The sequence below is a fragment of the Podarcis raffonei genome, chromosome 6, assembly GCF_027172205.1.
Source record: "Podarcis raffonei isolate rPodRaf1 chromosome 6, rPodRaf1.pri, whole genome shotgun sequence".
Lineage (NCBI taxonomy): Eukaryota > Metazoa > Chordata > Lepidosauria > Squamata > Lacertidae > Podarcis > Podarcis raffonei.
Window position 1 is genome coordinate 18,038,560 of NC_070607.1, and position 18,758 is coordinate 18,057,317.

General features: G+C 41.0%; 1 protein-coding gene across 2 annotated transcripts in view; it reads left to right on the plus strand.

Annotated features, from left to right (window-relative positions):
• The window catches only part of LOC128415360 (complement factor H-like), a 47,636-nt gene that overhangs the window by 15,312 nt on the left and 13,566 nt on the right, over positions 1-18,758 (plus strand). Inside the window, exons 6-18 of one of the 2 annotated variants that reach the window (XM_053391463.1) lie at positions 2,431-2,601; positions 3,783-3,956; positions 5,025-5,225; positions 7,439-7,621; positions 8,141-8,317; positions 10,006-10,182; positions 11,209-11,382; positions 12,350-12,532; positions 13,177-13,356; positions 14,741-14,905; positions 15,859-16,029; positions 17,039-17,215; positions 18,573-18,749. In XM_053391463.1, coding sequence (XP_053247438.1) covers positions 2,431-2,601; positions 3,783-3,956; positions 5,025-5,225; positions 7,439-7,621; positions 8,141-8,317; positions 10,006-10,182; positions 11,209-11,382; positions 12,350-12,532; positions 13,177-13,356; positions 14,741-14,905; positions 15,859-16,029; positions 17,039-17,215; positions 18,573-18,749 — 2,310 coding nt within the window. The remainder of the gene's footprint in view (positions 1-2,430; positions 2,602-3,782; positions 3,957-5,024; positions 5,226-7,438; positions 7,622-8,140; positions 8,318-10,005; positions 10,183-11,208; positions 11,383-12,349; positions 12,533-13,176; positions 13,357-14,740; positions 14,906-15,858; positions 16,030-17,038; positions 17,216-18,572; positions 18,750-18,758) is intronic. The other variant, XM_053391465.1, reaches the window with a different exon arrangement.

Here is an 18,758-nt window from a genome sequence, read left to right on the forward strand (position 1 = left end):
GGGGTCACGAAGAGTCGGACACAAGTAAATGACTAAACAACAACAAAAATGGAAAAGTGGGACATTCCAGGATCAACTCATACACCAGGACAGCTTCTCTAAATCAGGGACATCCCTGGAAAATAGGAACATCCCTGGGAAATAGGGTCTGCAGTTCCCATTAGCTTTACCTAACTAAATCAATGATTTAATGAGTCTTTGAATTTATTGATGGTGTGTTAACATGTGTGCCTTATCACATGTGATGTTCATGTGTACATGTGCCATCAATGGAAGCATGTCTTGTGATACTTGGGGGTCAGAAGATGGTTCACCATGGGGACACTTTCTTTTTTACAGTAACAGGGGGAGATCAGCAGTATAGGTACAAAACCAAGGATTGTACATATTTATCACAGAAGAATAAGCAGTAAATGTGCAACTGCCTATAACTATGACCACAGAGCGGAGCCTGGAGAGAAAGGGAGGGAGGTGGGGAAAGCTACTGTCATGTTATAAAGCAAGAAGAGGTTGCTAGGAATCTGGCACACTGTAATAGAGGCCTAGATTTCATGGAACAACCCTGACATGTAAATTAAAGGGATTTTGTACATGCATAGGTTCCTTTGAGCCCGACATGGTGTGATTCCCAAAGCAAGCAGCTTGGATTCTCCTGAACCTTCTCAGTTCATTGAAAAATAGCTTTAAAGGGGAGGTGTGAGGCTTCCTGTCCTCTCTAGGTACCTGACTAGAATGGAAGTAAATGACAAAGATGGAGGAGAGGCAAGGGTAAAAGGTAGAGAAAGAGGTGAGGGGAAAGCTGAACTGGGCTGGAGCAATTTTGATGAGGTCCCATAAAGACTGAATGAAGATTGAACAACGGGGATGCTCTTAAATGCTTTATTTCCTTAAAAGGTGGGGGGATGTTACTTGACACAACAGGCAAGCCATCTACAAAAATGAGGTACTGTAGGGTATTTTTAGCTTCCTGTCACAGGTAGTTTAAGAAGCTGCTTGAGCACATTGTTCTCAGCCATTGGTGCTGAGTGAAAAGGTAAGAGATGAGTACTTTGTGCAAATTGGATAGATTCTGCCATCCAGAGTATCATGTTCAAACCTGGGCAACTAGCCTTTCCAGATGCCAGCTTGTAGAGACAGTGTTTTGGGAAAGGCCATTTTTGTTCTCACCAGGGCTAATGAATGGCCAAATATTGGATTGTGGCCAGGCACAGAAGCAATCCAGTGTAGAGCAAGGCATTTTCACGCATCCAGAATCCTTAGGCAATGAGGCCAAGCACAATTCCAGCAAGGGAGGAGAGGCAAGGTCACCACAGCTCACTTCCTTCATTGCGCTTCTATGACATAGGCATTCACTTTTTGAGTAAACGAGTCAAGATGCTCAAGGGAAATGCTCAGCATGATAGGGAGGCAGTAACCCTTGTTGCAGTGGCCGGTAGGGGAGCATTACTCTCCTGGCATCACTGCCAGTTAGAGAAAGGGGAAGGTCAAGGCAGTGAGGAGCTCAGCACAGTGCAGTGGCAGTGACAGTGCTGAATTGACTCTGCCACTGCACCTGTGTCACAACTCCCCACTGCCTTGCCCCCCACTCTTGGTAGTTGGCAGCAATGTACAATGTTGGGTAGCCCAGGTGAGCAGTGCCAAACCACCCACACCAGCCAGCCAGCCAGCCACAACTCACTCTCTCTCTCTCTCTCTCTGTGTGTGTGAGAGAGAGAGTGAATATATATATATATATATATATATATATATATATATATATATATAGTGACAAATCGTCAGCAAATGTTGGCTAATATTGTATGGCAATTTGCCTAACATACACATTTTTGCAAAGCCATTTCCCCCTACACAATGCATTTTTGTATGCTATTTTCCAAATATGTATGTATTTTAATCCAAACAGTACCCTAGCATATGCACCTTTCTACACATCAGTTGGCCAGAGAACTGCATTGCAAAATTCAGAGCAGTGAGAATTTCGAAGGATGTCTGTGTTTTGGTTTCTGTATTTTTTTGCGAAGGCAAATAACATTCATGTTCAAATACAGATTCACCTTCAAATATGAATCGGATCAATTCATATTTAAGCCGCTAGGAAAAGGTTGTTAAAAGAAAAAAAAGTGGTGTGACACTGTGACTCCTAAAGATTCTTTCAACACCTAGGAAACATATGGAAGCTGTTGAGAATATTTTATGTCACTGGACTTGAATCTAGTTCACTCCTGAATGAGAATTATGACTTCAGTTCTGCATTTATCCTGCTCTCATGCATGATTACGTGACTCCTTCTGAGTTCTGGCACCTTAGAAATGGGAATACAGTAAATTGTTCATGGAAGAAACTTTTTAGAAACATTGAATTACATTTCTTTTTGTTACAAGTTAACACCTCGTTTCCTAATATGGAAATTTTGTTTGCATTTTGCAATAGAAATTACTTGCCAAGAAGAAAACATTGATCATGGATATATACTAAACCCAAAGAAACTTTACAAAGAGGGGGACCGAGTGCACTTCTCATGTTCTAATGGGTACAAGCATGCTGAGAGATCGGATGCTACATGCACTCGGAATGGGTGGAGTTCAAGAATTGCGTGCATAGGTTTGTATGTTTCCAGTTCCTAGAGCGGTCGTTGTTTCAGTGTAACCCTGTGCATGCTTACTTTGAAGTAAGCCCACTCTGTTGCACAGCTCTCTGAGGGAATTGTGCACAAGACTGCAATTTTAGTCAAGTGGATTGGATTAGATAATTTAAAATAGATCAGAACGTTGTCCTTGTTGAGTCGGGACAATGATTTTTACACCTTTAAAACTATGCCATTTTGTGTTTTATACCGGTATTTATTTATTCCTCACTTACATCTTGCATATAGGAGGGAATGCTTCCACAGTGGTGTCCGGAAAGGCACTTATTATTATTATTATTATTATTATTATTATTATTATACCACCCAATAATCCAGAGGTTTCAGGGTGGTTCACAAAAAAGATCTATGACAGCAGAAAGGGAAGAGAGGAACATCTAGAATGGCAGTGGCATGTTGCAGCACTGTGCCTATATTATTTTAAAGGGACTAATAATTCGGTGATCCAAGAACAGAATACATGTGCTTTTGTTCCATTTCAACTTTTGTTCCTTTTCAACAAAATACATATTGCTAATCAAGTAAATTTTCTTTAGCAAGTTCCGCTGATTCTGGTTTTGCAATCTTTTGCTAAGGTGTTTAGATGTGAATTTTAATCTGTTCTTATTCTACTGTTATTTTATCTTTTTGAAAGTTATTATTATTATTGTTTACTTTCTTTTTTTGTAAATTTATTTGGGTTTTTCAAATTAAATTTTACAATAGCATATCAACATACAATATAGAAACAAGATTCCATAGAATCTCCTGGACTTCCCTCATCTCCTTTGTGGGTCCTATTGCTAGTCCTTTCTTCCTGCATCTTTTATAATTATCCAGATCTTTTGCATCTCCATTATGTCCAAAATTCACCATTAAACTGCAAGTGTTATTCCAACCTGACTAACAATTTTAGGTGTTTACAATGGTTTTTAAGATATAAATTTTCCCCTTTCCTTATTAAGACTTTGGTCTTTGAAATTATTGCTTTTCTATCTTATTGAAAAATTTATTAATATTTCATAAATCACTTTGAAGTTTGTTTTTAACAAATAATAAATACATTCTCATACTGATGTACTGAATTATATCTAGCCAGGGAAAGAGTTTGTTGCTTGATCTGTTGTTGACCAAGTGTCCTCCTTGTATTCCTCCATAGAAATTGTCTGCTCCCCACCCCAAGTAGAAAATGGCGACTTCCATCCTAAGCAGAGTCATTATGACTATCAAGACACAATCGAAACACAGTGTGAGTCTGGCTATCAGCTTCAGAACCGCCAATCCCCTTCCATGTGTACAGAGACGGGGTGGTCTCCTCCTCCGATATGTATTCGTAAGTAGCCTTCTCTTTGCAGTTTCAAAACATGAACAACTAGCATTCAATGCATCCAACTTTGTAGTTTATGAATTATATGCCCATCACGATGATAGTTGAGGTGTGTGTGAAGGAAGAGCCAAGAACCTCTACCTATTGCTCTATTACTAGAGGTGAGGGGCTGTGCATGGAGGCACATGGGGTCCCTTGGATGGAGGCTGGGTTATTCACAGTCAGAGTAAGGGCTCAGATTTTTGCCCACTGAAATGCTGTTCCCAAGTACAAAGTTTTATTGCCATCATTCACAAACATATCGGACGAAATAATGATAATAATTTATTATTTACACCCCGCCCATCTGGCTGAGTTTCTCCAGCCACTCTGGGTGGCTCCCAATCAAGTATTAAAAACAATACAGCGTTAAATATTAAAAACTTCCCTGAAGTTTGTCTTTTAAAGATAGGATAGCTACTTATTTCCTTCACATCTGAAGGGAGGGTGTTCCACAGGGTGGGCGCCACTACTGAGAAGACCTTCTGTCTGCTTCCCTGTAACCTTACTTCTCACAATGAGGGAACCACCAGAAGGCCCTCGGAGCTGGATCTCAGTGTCCGGGCTGAACGATGGGGGTGGAGACGCTCCTTCAGGTATACAGAAATAGGGATGCAGGCACATCCGACTGAATGTCTGCATAGGCTCAAGCTTTTTGCAAAGATTTGATTTCAATGCTTGCTAAAATATTGGAGTTCCCCGCACCATTACCCTATGTCCTTGTTCTAAGGGTCAAAAGCTTATCTCTGGGCTGGAGAAGACTGTGGTCTTGAAGCCCCAGCAAACTGTCTTTCCCCAGCTCTGACTGTTCCTGGCAGCAAACGTGGGTCTGGGGACCACCTGCATCTTCTGCCACTGTCATCTATTTCTGTTTTCATACACAGACCAAAGAGGGAAACCCAGATAATATTCAGACACTGATACACTTGAGCCAAATGTGCATCCTCCATTAAACCAGCCAGTCCAAGGAAAATAGCAAGTGGAACATCCTGTTTATTTATGTTCGGCTTAACCTTTTTCTCATCTTCTCCAAAGCAAAGAACTGTGACTATATTCGGATTGAGAATGGACAACTATCTGATGCCTATGAACGCTGGAAAGACCACTATTTTCCAAGAAGGGTGGGACAAACAGTTGACTATAGTTGCAGTTATGGTTTTCTACCAAGAAATAGAGAAACATGGGGTAGAAGTTCATGCACCAAATTCGGCTGGGATCCAGAACCAAAATGCTTCAGTAAGTTAACAGTTCCCTTGCATTCTCAACTTTGATGAGAAATGGAAACGACAAAATATGCCTCTTCCGAAAGATGTGGAAGGAAAATGTGTAACGTGGTTAAACAGTGAGTAATCAGAGTGGAAAACTTTAAAATTTAATATGAAAATGTCTTCATATGGCACCAAAAATATAATAAGCTGAGTACCAGGTTGACCCATTTGGTAGTGGCGATTGTGTTCCATAAATATGGGGGGGGGGCTGATGGAAAGGCTTTCTGTGTGATCACCACCCCCTTGTATCAGTGGAAGATCTTGGCATTTGGGCAGGTGGCTATGGACGTAGGGGTGGGTTGGATCATCTTAATCTCTCATCCTTGTGATTGTCACACGAGTACATTGTAAGTCCCTTCTGTCAAATGCCTGTGTAATATTTTAAGACAAAATCCTAAATATATGCCTCTTCTTTAAGTATAAAAAATAATAGTTATAATGGTATTTGAAGGGGTTCCATGGTACACTTTTTCCTTTAACAAAAAATCTAACTGCTCAAGTTTGGTGTAATAAGTACCTGGTGGCCATAGTGCTTTATGATGTGACACCCCTTCCTGGGTAATTGTATGGAGAGAAAAATGGTTGCCCTCCGATACCTATGGAGTCACCTCTCTTTTTCTCTATATGTCACACATCACAATGTGTCCCGTCCCCCCGCTTCCAGGGGCCTCTTGTCAGTGATGGATAAATCTGTTAGTTTTAGTTTCTTTGGGTTTCTAATTTTTCCAATCTTAAGTTCATTTCTCCACATTTCCACATCAGTTTATTGGTTTGAGTGTGTGGTGTGTGTGTAGTGACAAATTGTCAGTAAATGCTGGCTAACATTGTATGGCAGTTTGCCTAACATACACATTTTTGCAAAGCCATTTCCCCCTACACAATGCATTTTTGTATGCTACTTTCCAAATATGTATGTATTTTAATCCACACAGTACCCTAGCATATGCACCTTTGTACACATCAGTTGAACAGAGAACTGCATTGCAAAATTCAGAGCAGTGAGAATTTCGAAGGATGTCTGTGTTTTGGTTTCTGAATTGTTTTGCGAAGGCAAATAACATTCACGTTCAAATACAGATTCACCTTCAAATATGAACCGGATCAATTCATATTTAAGCAGCTAGGAAAGGTTGTTAAAAGAGAAAAAAGTGGTGTGACACTATGACACCTAAAGATTATTTCAACACATGAAGGGGTCCATAAAAGACCTATTTTATAAATCACATTGTGTGTCTATTTTCTACATATATATGTTGCAAAAGCATATAGGAAAACTTTAAACCAAGTCTCTCGAGTAATGCACCATCTATCTTGAAAATAATATTTCAATTGCGGTTCGAGGACCCGATCCCCGCATAGTGGAATGAAAACACAAGGACACGTGATATAAGGTTAATGGGCAAGAAAAGGCCACAACTTTATTGATTACAGCAAGTGAAAAGGTATTGGCTTAGGCATTGGATTACGTCATCTGACTCTACCCACTCGGAGAGGGGTGAGTCTAAAACAGGGGGGTTTATTCACCAGTAGGTGGAGCCTGTTGATGCTAATCCAACTATAAGCTCTCCCCTGATGTCACCGAGGGTCGTGCCATGGCCTCCCGCCACGCAGGCATCGGACAGAATACACGACCGCCGGATTCCTTTAACGGAATACCCAAAATTGAAGGCATAGGCGATGGCCACACTTAGCCCTTCCACACACCACAACACATTATTCCAATGCCTAACCTACACACCAATACCATGAAAGTTGTGACGATTGCTACGAGGTAGGCGAAAAACCAAAAAGCCTAATGCCAAATGGAAAAATTCCTACCAGGCCCCCTGGACAACCAGGGTGACCAACCTAAGGTCCATAGCAAGGCCAAAAGAAAGCTGAGACCCTGAGCTCTACGGGAGTGGAGGGTGGGTGACTCGCGGCGGTCCAACGAAGAGAGAGGCCAGGAGGCTGGCGCGGCAGCAATTTGCGCTGCCGTACACACCCCCTTGAAGGCACCTGGTTGGGTGCCTGTCAGCGGGCGTGGGCGCCAGGCAGGTGAGTGGGAGGCAGGGGGCTAACGCCCCCTGCTTGAGGCGGAGTCTGGCCCCGACCACAACCACTCCCCTCTTTGCAGGAGGAGAGTCTTTGCCAAAATATATGTCAATCAATGATGTAAGCTTCTTCTTTTTTTCCTTTTAGAAAAATGTGGTGTTCCTAGACTGCTTGCACATGGTACATTCAATGCCCATATTTGGCAGAAGTTCATAGAAGGTGATGAAATTTCGTATTCTTGTGAGGTTGGATATGATCCTATAAATCAACAAGCTAAGGCCGTGTGCACCAAAAATGGCTGGTCACCTACTCCACGTTGTAATGTAAAAAGTAAGTGTTATTTATGGAATCCAATTTGACAATATAGAACCTGAGAACCTGGAGCCTGTCCTGTCCTGCTGTGAACAACCAGTACATTATATTATTTTCTTGGATTTCTCACAGTTATTGGAAAGCTTAAGGATGTGCATGTTTGCAAATCTCATGTTGATTTGTAATGAGTAGCAGAGGAAAAGAGGCCTTTGCAGCATCTATCTCTTCTGAACATCTCCTCTTCACTGGGTGAAGCAATCACAAGCAGTCTGGGTACTTACCAAACATGTGGTAGATGGAGCTAAACCTGGAAGAACTTGTTTAATATTTGCACTCAAAGGGTGGGACTTCTAACAGGCTGTGGAATGAACCTTAAAGTCTCTCTAAAACCTGAGCTACATAGCTTAACCAGACTAGATCTCAGTTGAGAAATTTATGAAACATTGTAGTGGACTTCACAAGAAGCTGATTCTTACCTAACAAAGCCCACCATAATTTATGGGTTCATGTATATAATATGTTCCTTTTCCTCATTAGAAATATGTCAACCTGCAGAACCACCAAATGGCTTTTTCACTGAAAGAAAAAACCGATATAATTTGAATGACAAAATATCATATCGCTGTCAGCCTGGCTTCACAACTCCACAAGGACTTGAAACGGGAGATATACAATGCCATGAAGAAGGGTGGAAGCCTGAACCAAAGTGTATCAGTAAGCAGTTTAAAGAATCATGAAAAATGGGTTGGTTTAGACCACACATTGGAAAAGTCATTAACTTAAGCTTAAAAAGCAGTCTGCTCTACACAATATGGACTTCTTCTGTCTGTTTCCTCCATCTTCTTTCAGTGGTAGTAATTTCGAAAGCAAAATATTGAGGAACGTATTACAGCAGGAGACTCAAACTAACAACAAGAAGTTGTTTTCTTGGCAATCAATTGATGAGAGACAAAGTTCTAGGCCTCATTGATGAAATGCAAACTGGCAAATCCATCTTAGAGTAGTCAAGGAACTCAAATGTGAAATTGCTGTCCATTTAGCTACAATATGTAACTTGTCCCTCAGATTAGCCTTCATAATGAGGTCTGGAAAATAGCCAATGAATCTCCAGTTTTTAAAATGGGATCCAGGGAGAGCCTGGAAGTAATAATAATATATATATATATATATATATATATATATATATATATATATATATATTATACCCTGCCCTCCCTGGCCAGAGCTGGGCTCAGGGTGGCTAACATCAATAAAATTACAATAAAACATAATGGGGGGGGGCAAACAAACAAACAAACAAAAAAACAGTTTATTAAAATACAGGTTAAAATACAATTTAAAATGCAGCCTCATTTTAATAGTAGCCCATAAATCGAAAACACAAGGGGAGGGAAACATAAGGGTCAGACTGAGTTCAAACTAAATGCCAGGTGGAACAGCTCTGTCTTGCAGGCCCTGCGGAAAGATGTCAAGTCCTGCAGGGCCCTAGTCTCTTGTGACAGAGCGTTCCACCAAGTTGGGGCCAGTACTGAAAAGGCCCTGGTCCTAGTTGAGACCAATCTAACCACCTTGTGGCTTGGGACCTCCAAAGTGTTGTTATTTGTGGACCTTAAGGTCCTCTGCAGGGCATACCAGGAGAGGCGGTCCTGTAGGTACGAGGTTACAGTTGCTTAATTTCTATTCTGCTTGCTTAATGCCTGTTCTGGGGAAATTTGTGGAAAGTATTGTGAAAAATAAAATAAGCAACCATACAGAAAAAGAAATTTTGCTGAGGTAGAAACAGCCTGGCTGCTGTAAGGGCAAATCCTGTCTCACCCACTTAGTAGAGTTCTTTGAGTGTGTTAGCAGGCACATATGAATGGTGGTGATCTGGTTGACCCCGTGTACTTGGACTTTGAAAAAGCTTTTGACAAGGTATCTCACCAAAGACTCCTAAATAAGCTTAGCAGTCATGAAATAAGAGGTGAAGTTCCTTTATGAACCAGGAATTGGTTAACCAGCAGGAAGGAAGAAATGGACAGTTCTCTGAATGAAGGGATTAAGAAAGTGAAGTCTCTAAGAATCAGTAATGGGACCTGTTCCTTTTAACTAGCTCATAGACAATCTAGAGTTAGAGGTGAGCAGTGAAATGGCCAGGGAAGCTGGTGATACTAAATTGTTCATGGTCATTGTAACAAAAAGAGACAGTGAAAAGCTCCAAAAGGGACTCTCCAAACTGAGTGAATGGTGGTAGAATGGCAAAGGCAATTCAATTTAAACAACTGTAAAGTGATGCATATTGGGGGGGGGGGAATCTTAATTTCACACGTATGTTCATGGAGTCTGAACTAACAAGATTTTAGAGCATGTAAACTGATGCTATAAAACCAATCATAAATATAATTCATTCTTTATTTTTTCAGAGACATGCCAAGTACCAACTCAAAATAATGTAATCTTTAACACAAGTCAATCGGTTTTCTTGTTTGAAGAAATACTTCACTACAAATGTAAAGATGGGTTTGAAACCATTAAAAAGGCCACAGCTGACCATGTAGTATGCACAGAGAATGGATGGAGTCCAAATCCTGAATGTCTACGTAAGTTATAAAATATCATTGTTTAATTATATAATTACATAACACAGCCTTGATATAATTATATAACACAGCCTTTGTCCATCAAACAAGGTTTGTTTCACTGATGTTTTCTATGTGGTTACATACACAGGCCACTAGTTTATAATCTTTCAGAAGCAAGGCCTCCAATTATCCTAGATATACACTTTAGGATTATCTAGTATGTCATAACCAGCAATACTCTGGTTTCTCTTCAGATATTGCTATAACCAGCAATATCCTTTATTTTCTTCAAGTAATTTTCTCCCAGTGATTCCTAATGATTTTACATAACTAAAATGCCTCAAGTTGGCATACATTGGCGATCTAATTAATAATGATCAGTAAGAATATATGTACTCATCTCGGATGTAATAAAGTAAGATATGAAGCTGGATTTTTAGCAATCTGATTCTGTAGATGAAATTGCTACATATAGGAGTCAGGCAACTTGCTCTGTGTTTAACAATGTGTTTGGCTTGCTCAGAGTTCAGAGAAAACATCTGAGAATAAAATACCCCAACTGAAGCACCTTTCTGCAGTGGTTCCTCCATCCAGGCAGACTGATAAGAATCCTTCACCTGGAATGTAAAGAATGAAGAAAAAACAACAGGAAAGCAAAAAGTTAATGGAATATATCCAAGCTCAGGTTGTTCAAAGAATTCACACCATCTTCTAGATTAAGAGTAGCACCAGCAACTCACCTGAGTGTGCCAGTTGTTGTTGTTGTTGTGAGAAAATAGAATTTGACTTCTTCTAGAGAGATTTTCAGGCATGGAAATTTTGAAGGTATGAGGAAGGTGGACTCACCCAATAGCTGAGAAACATGGCATGCTGTCTTGTTAAAGATTTATTGGTCTCCACTCCCAGGGGGTCAGAGGTTATGCAAGCCTGCAATAAGTTTGATGAACATTTGCAAACATTTTGCTCAGCAGGTTAATTTCAGGCAGGTTTGTTTTGAAATGCACTTAATTATATTCAATCTGCTTTGCTCAACATTTCCTTTAGCAATACATTGTGATGGTTTCCTTCTGGAGAATGGGCTACTTGACCCTAGAAAGAGCCAATATCAGCATGGAGACGTGGTGAAATTTTCCTGCCACAGAAAATACAAAAGAGTTGGGCCTGACTCTGCCCAGTGTTATCATTTTGGATGGTCTCCACAGCCCCCAACATGTAAAAGTATGCATTTTTTTTCATAGCTTATACAAAAAGTAAATATCAGTGTGCTTAAAAATTTCCTGGCAGCCTTTTTAAATAATGTTTCTCCCAAGTCTTACTGGGGAAGATTTCACTGGCTAGTGTATACATATATACATTTTGTTTAGTGTTGTGTGGTCAATGGAGTATGGGAAGGAGGTGACGCCGATGGCGCTGTGGTCTCAACCACTAAGCCTCTTGGGCTTGCTAATTGGAAGGTCGGGGGTTCGAATCTGCACAATGGGGTGAGCAAGTTAGCTGCTGGAGTTTGGATTACATATAAATAAAGGCAGCTCCATGTATAGCAATGGAGGAAGAATCTGTTTTTAACAGATTTATGTAGGGAATTTGCTGGTTCCAACCTGATTGAGATTTGCTCACATTGCCTGCATATTGCATCTACCAGCCAGTTATGTCCAAGCTGTCTCTGCATTGCTGAGTTTTGAAAGAGAAAGAAAATGCCTGAAATGAAATGAAATGAAACACAAAATTATATGGGAAAATATGGTATGTTATACATGCAATATACTCCATTATATAGTTCCATTTGATACAGGTAAATTTCATCATATGCAGGGGTTACATTCCTTGCTACCATGTGTATAAGCAAAATTATGTAAAGCAGGAGTAACCCCAGAATGGCCCTGTGTGAGCATCGCTACCTATTTGTAGCTGGGGGGGGGGGTTCATTCAGCAACATGGCAACCATTTCCCCCTGGCTTCCTCTACGCAGTTGTTGGTAATGGGTGAAACTAGGAGCTACATGAGTAGTGCTGATCATTTGAGTCTTTCCCACATAAATGACACCATCCATTCCACACAACTGGCTGGAACTCAGCACATCCAACATCATTTCATAATTGTGAAAATTCTATGTGGAAGGGTGTGCTGTCTAGACTTATTTTGAGTCAACAGATACAAGACTGAAGTGATGCTCTCTTACTTCCAGCACGAGTCAATCCTTGTCAGCCACCCCCCAGCATTTCGGATGGCAGTATTAGCGGTGACCTTCGGGAAGGGTATGAACATGGAGAAAAGGTGGAATACAAGTGTAATTTCGGATTTGCAATGACTGGATCAAAGTTGAATGAGTGTTTGGATGGACAGTGGACATCTTTACCACTCTGCAAAGGTAAATTACAGGTGCAACTAAGGCATGTTCACAAGGCAAATGCTATGTGCAGATAAAACTGTTTTTGTTAACTCAGCAAAGTCCACCATGTGCATATATTCCACTAGGATTTCTTTTCTATTTACATGCTGGGAATTCTGTCCCAGAAGTTTCCCAAGTTGCAGGAGAAGAAAAAGGTCTGCCAAAGGGAAAGTGGAGCGTAACATTTGATGTCTCCATATGAAGCAGAAACAGACCATCTTAAGTGTCTTCATGCTTTGTTTTATCATTGAAATGCTATGTTTACCCAAATGTGGAATAAAAGAATCCATTTCTAAATTCCAGTCTTAAGTTTCCAATGCTTGGGACCGGAAATAAGATCAAAATGGAACAGAGAAAAATAACAACAAATCAATGCTCAGTTCTTAAGAATGAAGTTAAAATCATACAAGCCATAATAATATCAAAGTCTGCCTCTTCATTCTACTTCTGCAATATATACTGATGAGCTGAAAAATGAAGGGCTGCCCTAGGCATTTTTTATCTGGTGTGTAGGAGAGGCTGAAGAGAATGAGCAGCCAAAACAACTGGGGACTGAGATTATAGTTTTAAGAAAATAAAGAACTCATATTTTGTTTCACATCATTTCCTTCTGTTTTCAACAGAGGAAACCAGAGCTTGTGAAGTACCTCCAAATATTAGAAATGGACGCCCTGTCAGTGTTGACTCAGATAGATATCTGCATGGCGAAACTGTGGCATATGAATGTAATGAAAGATTTTACATTGTTGGAACTAAAGAAGCTGTGTGTCTGCATGGACAGTGGGAGTTACCATCATGTGTTGGTAAGCTATTATTATTGTTTATTGAATTTATATACTGCCCTACACCCAGGGGTCTCAGGGCGGTTCCCAGAATAAAATCAAGATATAAAACCACAAAATACATAATAAAAACAGAAACAACAAGCCAATAGCCCCCCCCCCAAAAAAAACCAGAAGGGTAAATCAGATCAACCAAAGGCCTGGTTAAAAAGGAAAGTTTTTGCCTGGCGCCTTAACAGTGTATAATGAAGGCGCTAGGCAAACTTCCCTGGGGAGAGCATTCCACAGACAGGGAGCCACTGCAGAGAAGGCCCATTGTCGTGTTGTCACCCTCTGGACCTCTCGAGGAGGAGGCACATGAAGAAGGGCCTCAGAAGATGATCTCATGGACTGGGTAGGTTCATAGGGAAAGAGGCGGTCCTTGAGGTATTGTGGTCCTGAGCAGTTTAAGGCTTTATAGGTCAAAACAAGCACTTTGAATCGAGACCAGAAACTAATTGGTAGCCAGTGCAGTCGGACCAGGATCAGTGTAATATGCTCAAACAGCCTTGCTCCAGTGAGCAGCCTGGCCACTGAATTCTGCACCAGCTGATGTTTCCAAACCATCTTCAGAGGCAGCCCTACATATAATGCATTGCCGTAATCTAACCTTGAGGTTACCAGAGCATAGGCAAGAGTAGTTAGGCTATCCCTGTCCAGATAGGGGAGTAGCTGGGCCACCAGCCGAAGCTGATGGAAAGCACTCTGGGCTACCTGAGCCTCAAGCGACAGCAAAGGATCCAGGAGTATCCCCAAGCTATGAACCTGCTCCTTCAGAGGAAGTGTAACCCCATCAAGAGCAGGCGACCTCCCACCTATCTGGTCTAGGAAACCACCCACTAACAGTAGCTCAGTCTTATCTGGATTGAGCTTCAGTTTGTTGGTTCTCATCCAGTCCATTTCCAAGGCAAGGCACTGGTCCAACACTTCCACTGCCTCACCTGGAGATGTAAAGGAGAAATAGAGCTGAGTGTCAAGCAAATTACAAATTACAAATAAATGCAACTCATATTTATATAGACACCTTTCATATTTAATTGCCATTTATTAACATAAGCAATTATATGCTTGTGATCCATTGGACGGGAAATTAGACCTACTGCCAGGAGACTTCTGCCACAGACATACTTTGTGGTCTTAATCAAGTCTGTTACTACTTCTTCACCTCAGCTGCCCTATAAAAAATGGCAATAATTATGGTTTCTCCTCCAAAACTGCTGCAAGGATTGACTGCAATAAAGACTGAAAGGCGTATTGGAAAATAGATGTGCATGAAAAATACCAGTGAGATTTTCTAGTTGATTAACTCCATTTGATTGTGATTTGCTAACAAACAACTTTACTTGAACAATATTTGAATTGTTAGATGTTGCAGCAAAATGTACACGTCCACAGAATGCAGAGTTTGTACCATTTGCTTCTCTGGAGAAAAGTTTTATGCACAACAACGTTGCAACCTACATCTGTGGTTCCAATCAACATAAAACAAAATGTGTTAATGGAAAATGGTCACCTGAGCCAGAATGCACAGGTACAGTTTTGCATGCTATATACAAATGCATGGTTTCTCAACTTGAGTGACAGATGTGGCCACTGGAAGCAAGAGTGGGACAGACCTGTTCAAGAGTGCCTTCCTGGGTAGGCTAGACTCAGCTCCTTTGGAAAGATCACATAAAGCTTCCTTTAAGATTGCATGAATTCTGCATGCCTTATGTACTCGGCTGGTGTGAGATCAGGATATTAGTTTATCCACTTCAGGAGCAGAAGCATTACTGCCACATGGGAAAGGCAATCAATCAACCCAAGGACAGAATTAGCAGCTTGCAAAGCAGTCACTACAGGCTGTTGGTTCTTGCAAATAGAGGCACAGAGTGCATTTTCCCTTCTGCATCCCTGTCTGAGAGCACCATCCCTGGAGGTCAACTCAACTGTGATGCCCAGGATTCAGAAACACATAAAACTGGATTGGGTGGCGTATCTTGCTACTTTCTCAACAGTGACCTTCCGGTAGCTTTATAATAGTAAAATCTGGGTTGAGTTCACATGTCAGATTTAGGTTGCCAGCAAGAACCTTTTTGGTATACCACAAGAAGCGTGCAAAGCTGAACTGAACCATACGCAGGTTAAAACACTGCAATAGAGGAAGGTTAGCATGCAAATATTTCAGGAGCGACAGCAACTCTCCACACTTCTGAAGACAGACACCTCACCTGCACTGAGTTTTGGAGAGCCTGATGAGGCAACATGGGGATCTCACTGGAACTAAACTGGAGAAGTTCTGCTTCTCTTGCAGGTTTTACCAGGCAGCTCTTTGGTTCAAGACCAATGCAACTAACTCATTGCAACATTGAATCCATTCAAGGGATAAGGAGGTTTGACTAGATGCTCACTTTTCATAGATTCTTAAATGCTCTTCTCTTTCATCGTTTCCTTGCATAACTCTATATCATTGAATTCTAATGGACTTTTATTTATTTATTAAAGCATTCTGTCCACCACCACCTCAGCTTCCCAATGCCATTGACATAACTGATACGAGAAACTATAAGAGTGGTGAGGAGATAAGCTTCAGATGTCAGGAGAACTTCTTTCTTCAAGGGCCACAAAAAATAAAATGTGACAATGGAAAGTGGCAAACCCCACCACGCTGTTTAGGTTAGTATGATCTTCCTTTCGTATTTCCCTTTTTTGTTTTCAAGAAGTCAGAGAATTGAGGGCGGTGGTGTGTGATTTATAAACTAAAGAAGCATAACCTTTTTTAAAAACGAAAAGAAACTAGAAAATATAAATGACAATGTGGCCTAAAAATGGCAATTCCTCTCTCAAATTATTCTAAGGACACAGTGAAATTTTGGAACCTACTCAGACAGAAGACAGTGACAGCCACCAAGTTAGATGGCTTGAAAAGAGGACTGGAGAAATTCATGGAGAAGGCCATTGATGCCTATGCTTTGCATATACCAGTTGCTACAAATCACAGGAAGGGAGATTGCTCTTACGGTCAGATCAGGCTTGTCGGTCTCCAACAGACATTTGGCTGCCCACTTGAGGACAGAACGCTGGCCTAGAAGGGCCATTGACCCACCAGGCTCTTCTTATGTTCTTCTTATTTAATAATGGGGATTCAAACCAGGGATGTGGGTGCTGCTGTGGTCTAAACCACTGAACCTATTGGGCTTGCCGCAATGGGATAAGCTCCTGTTGCTCTGCCCAGCTCCTGCCAACCTAGCAGTTCAAAAGCACGCCAGTGCAAGTAGATAAATGGGTACTGCTGTGGCGGGAAGGTAAACGGTGTTTCCGTCATGGTGTTCCATTGTGCCAGAAGTGGTTTAATCATGCTGGTCACATGACCCGGAAAGCTGTCTGTGGACAAACACTGGCTCCCTTGGCCTGAAAGCGAGATGAGCGCCGCAACCCATCTAGGGGTCCTTTACCTTTTTTTATAAATAGTAATGCACTTGTGAGGTAATAAAGATGTTTATTCAATAGATCAGTGGTTCCCAAACTGTGCTCCATGGAGCACTCGGTGCTCCACAAAGCATCTCCAAGTGCTCTGCGAAGAGATTAGAAAGGAAAATAAATAAATAAATAAACACTCTGGAAATGTTTTTATGCCATTTAATTGTATTCATGAAGACCGCATGCTATATAACTCCCTTTCCAGATACAAGATGTGGAGATCCCCCTGCAATTGCCCATGGTGAGGTAAATAATAGTTCCCAGAGAAAGTATCTTTCTGGTGAAAGTGTGGAGTATCATTGCCATGAAGGTTTTGAACTTGGGGAATCAAGTACTTCAACATGCGAAAATAGGGAGTGGTCCCCACCGCCAACTTGCAGAGGTAAGAAAATATTCTTATGATATAATAATAATTTATTATTTACAGTCCACCCATCTGGTTGTGTTTCCCCAGCCATTCTGGGCGGCTCTCAACAGGATATTAAAAACACAAAAAAACCTCAAACATTAAAAACTTCCCTAAACAGAGCTGCCTTCAGATGTCTTCTAAAAGTCAGATAGTTGTTTATTTCCTAGACCCTCAGAGCTGGACCTCAGCTTCCATTCAAAAGTGGAGGGTAACTATATATCCAATGAAGATCTTTCAATGAGACTACAGTCTTGTTCCATCAAGAGTATGTATGGAAGACATTTTGCCAAACCTATAGAAATTGTGACACTGCCTCACTTGAAGTGTCCTGCCAACCAGCAAACATTCAGAGTTTTGAAATATTCTCCCTCATGCAGAATTGAGGGTAATTCAAATTGCAGTCTAACATTTTGTTGCTTTAATATTTCAACCATGTTCTTGCTTTTGGTTTTGGGCAGCACATGAATGTTTCAGAAACTTTTCAGGGGCTTCTCAGTGAGATGCTGGTTTACTGGCTTACCATCCCTAGTCAGAACAGACAAGCTTCTGTGAAAGAAAACTTGATCGATAGAACCTGATCCACATTTACTGGTTTTCCCCTGTAATGCACAGCAGCAAAAGGCATAATGTGTATTATGGGCTGCACTGTAAGATTATGTGGGACAGTGGCAAAACCCAACAGATATAGCCAGTGCTTATTTTCTAAGAAAATGTTTAGGGGTACTCTTATTTTGACTCAAGAAAATCACCATTTTATAGTTCAGATTGAGGAAAATAAATACAGTAAATGGACAAAAGTACAAAGATTCACAAAATGTTTAGGGGTATGCGTACCTCCAGGAAAAAAAGCACTGGGTATAGCCATTGCCCTGCTTAAACTGAGAGTGTGCTTTAGGTTGTGACTCCAGAATCCTGCAATATTTAGGATTTCTTTGGGAGTCAAATTGAAACTTGAGAGCAGGCAATTAGGAAGGTGGTATAAAAGTTTGAAAACCTCTGGACTAAGGACCTGGCCAGAGTTAAACATGTATCTAAATTCTGTGGATTGGCCAGGGCAGACATATTCAATTACTAAACCATCTGTTTTCTTTCCCAGTAATATTTATGTTCTTCAACATTTAACCCATTGTGAACTTCTCTGATTACTGATCCCTCTGCCCACTTTCTGGCTGCCTTCATATCTCACTCTTGGGGGGGGGGGCAACCAACAACACACAACTCCCCTCAGCCTTTGAAATGCAGCTTTGTTCAGTATTTTAGTAGGGAAATCCAGACACAGGTATGGTGATATTTTTTGAGAATCATATTTTCATTTGTATTATCTTCTCAGAAAAGTCGTGTGGGGAGCCCCCCATACTCACTGATGCTGCATATGAAGGATTAATAAAAAATCGCTATGAGCCTGGGGACCTGATACCTTTCAAATGTGCACCAGGTTATGCTACAGAAGGACCACGGAATATTACATGCCACAAAGGAAAGTGGTCAGAAGCTTCAGCCTGTGAAGGTATGTTGC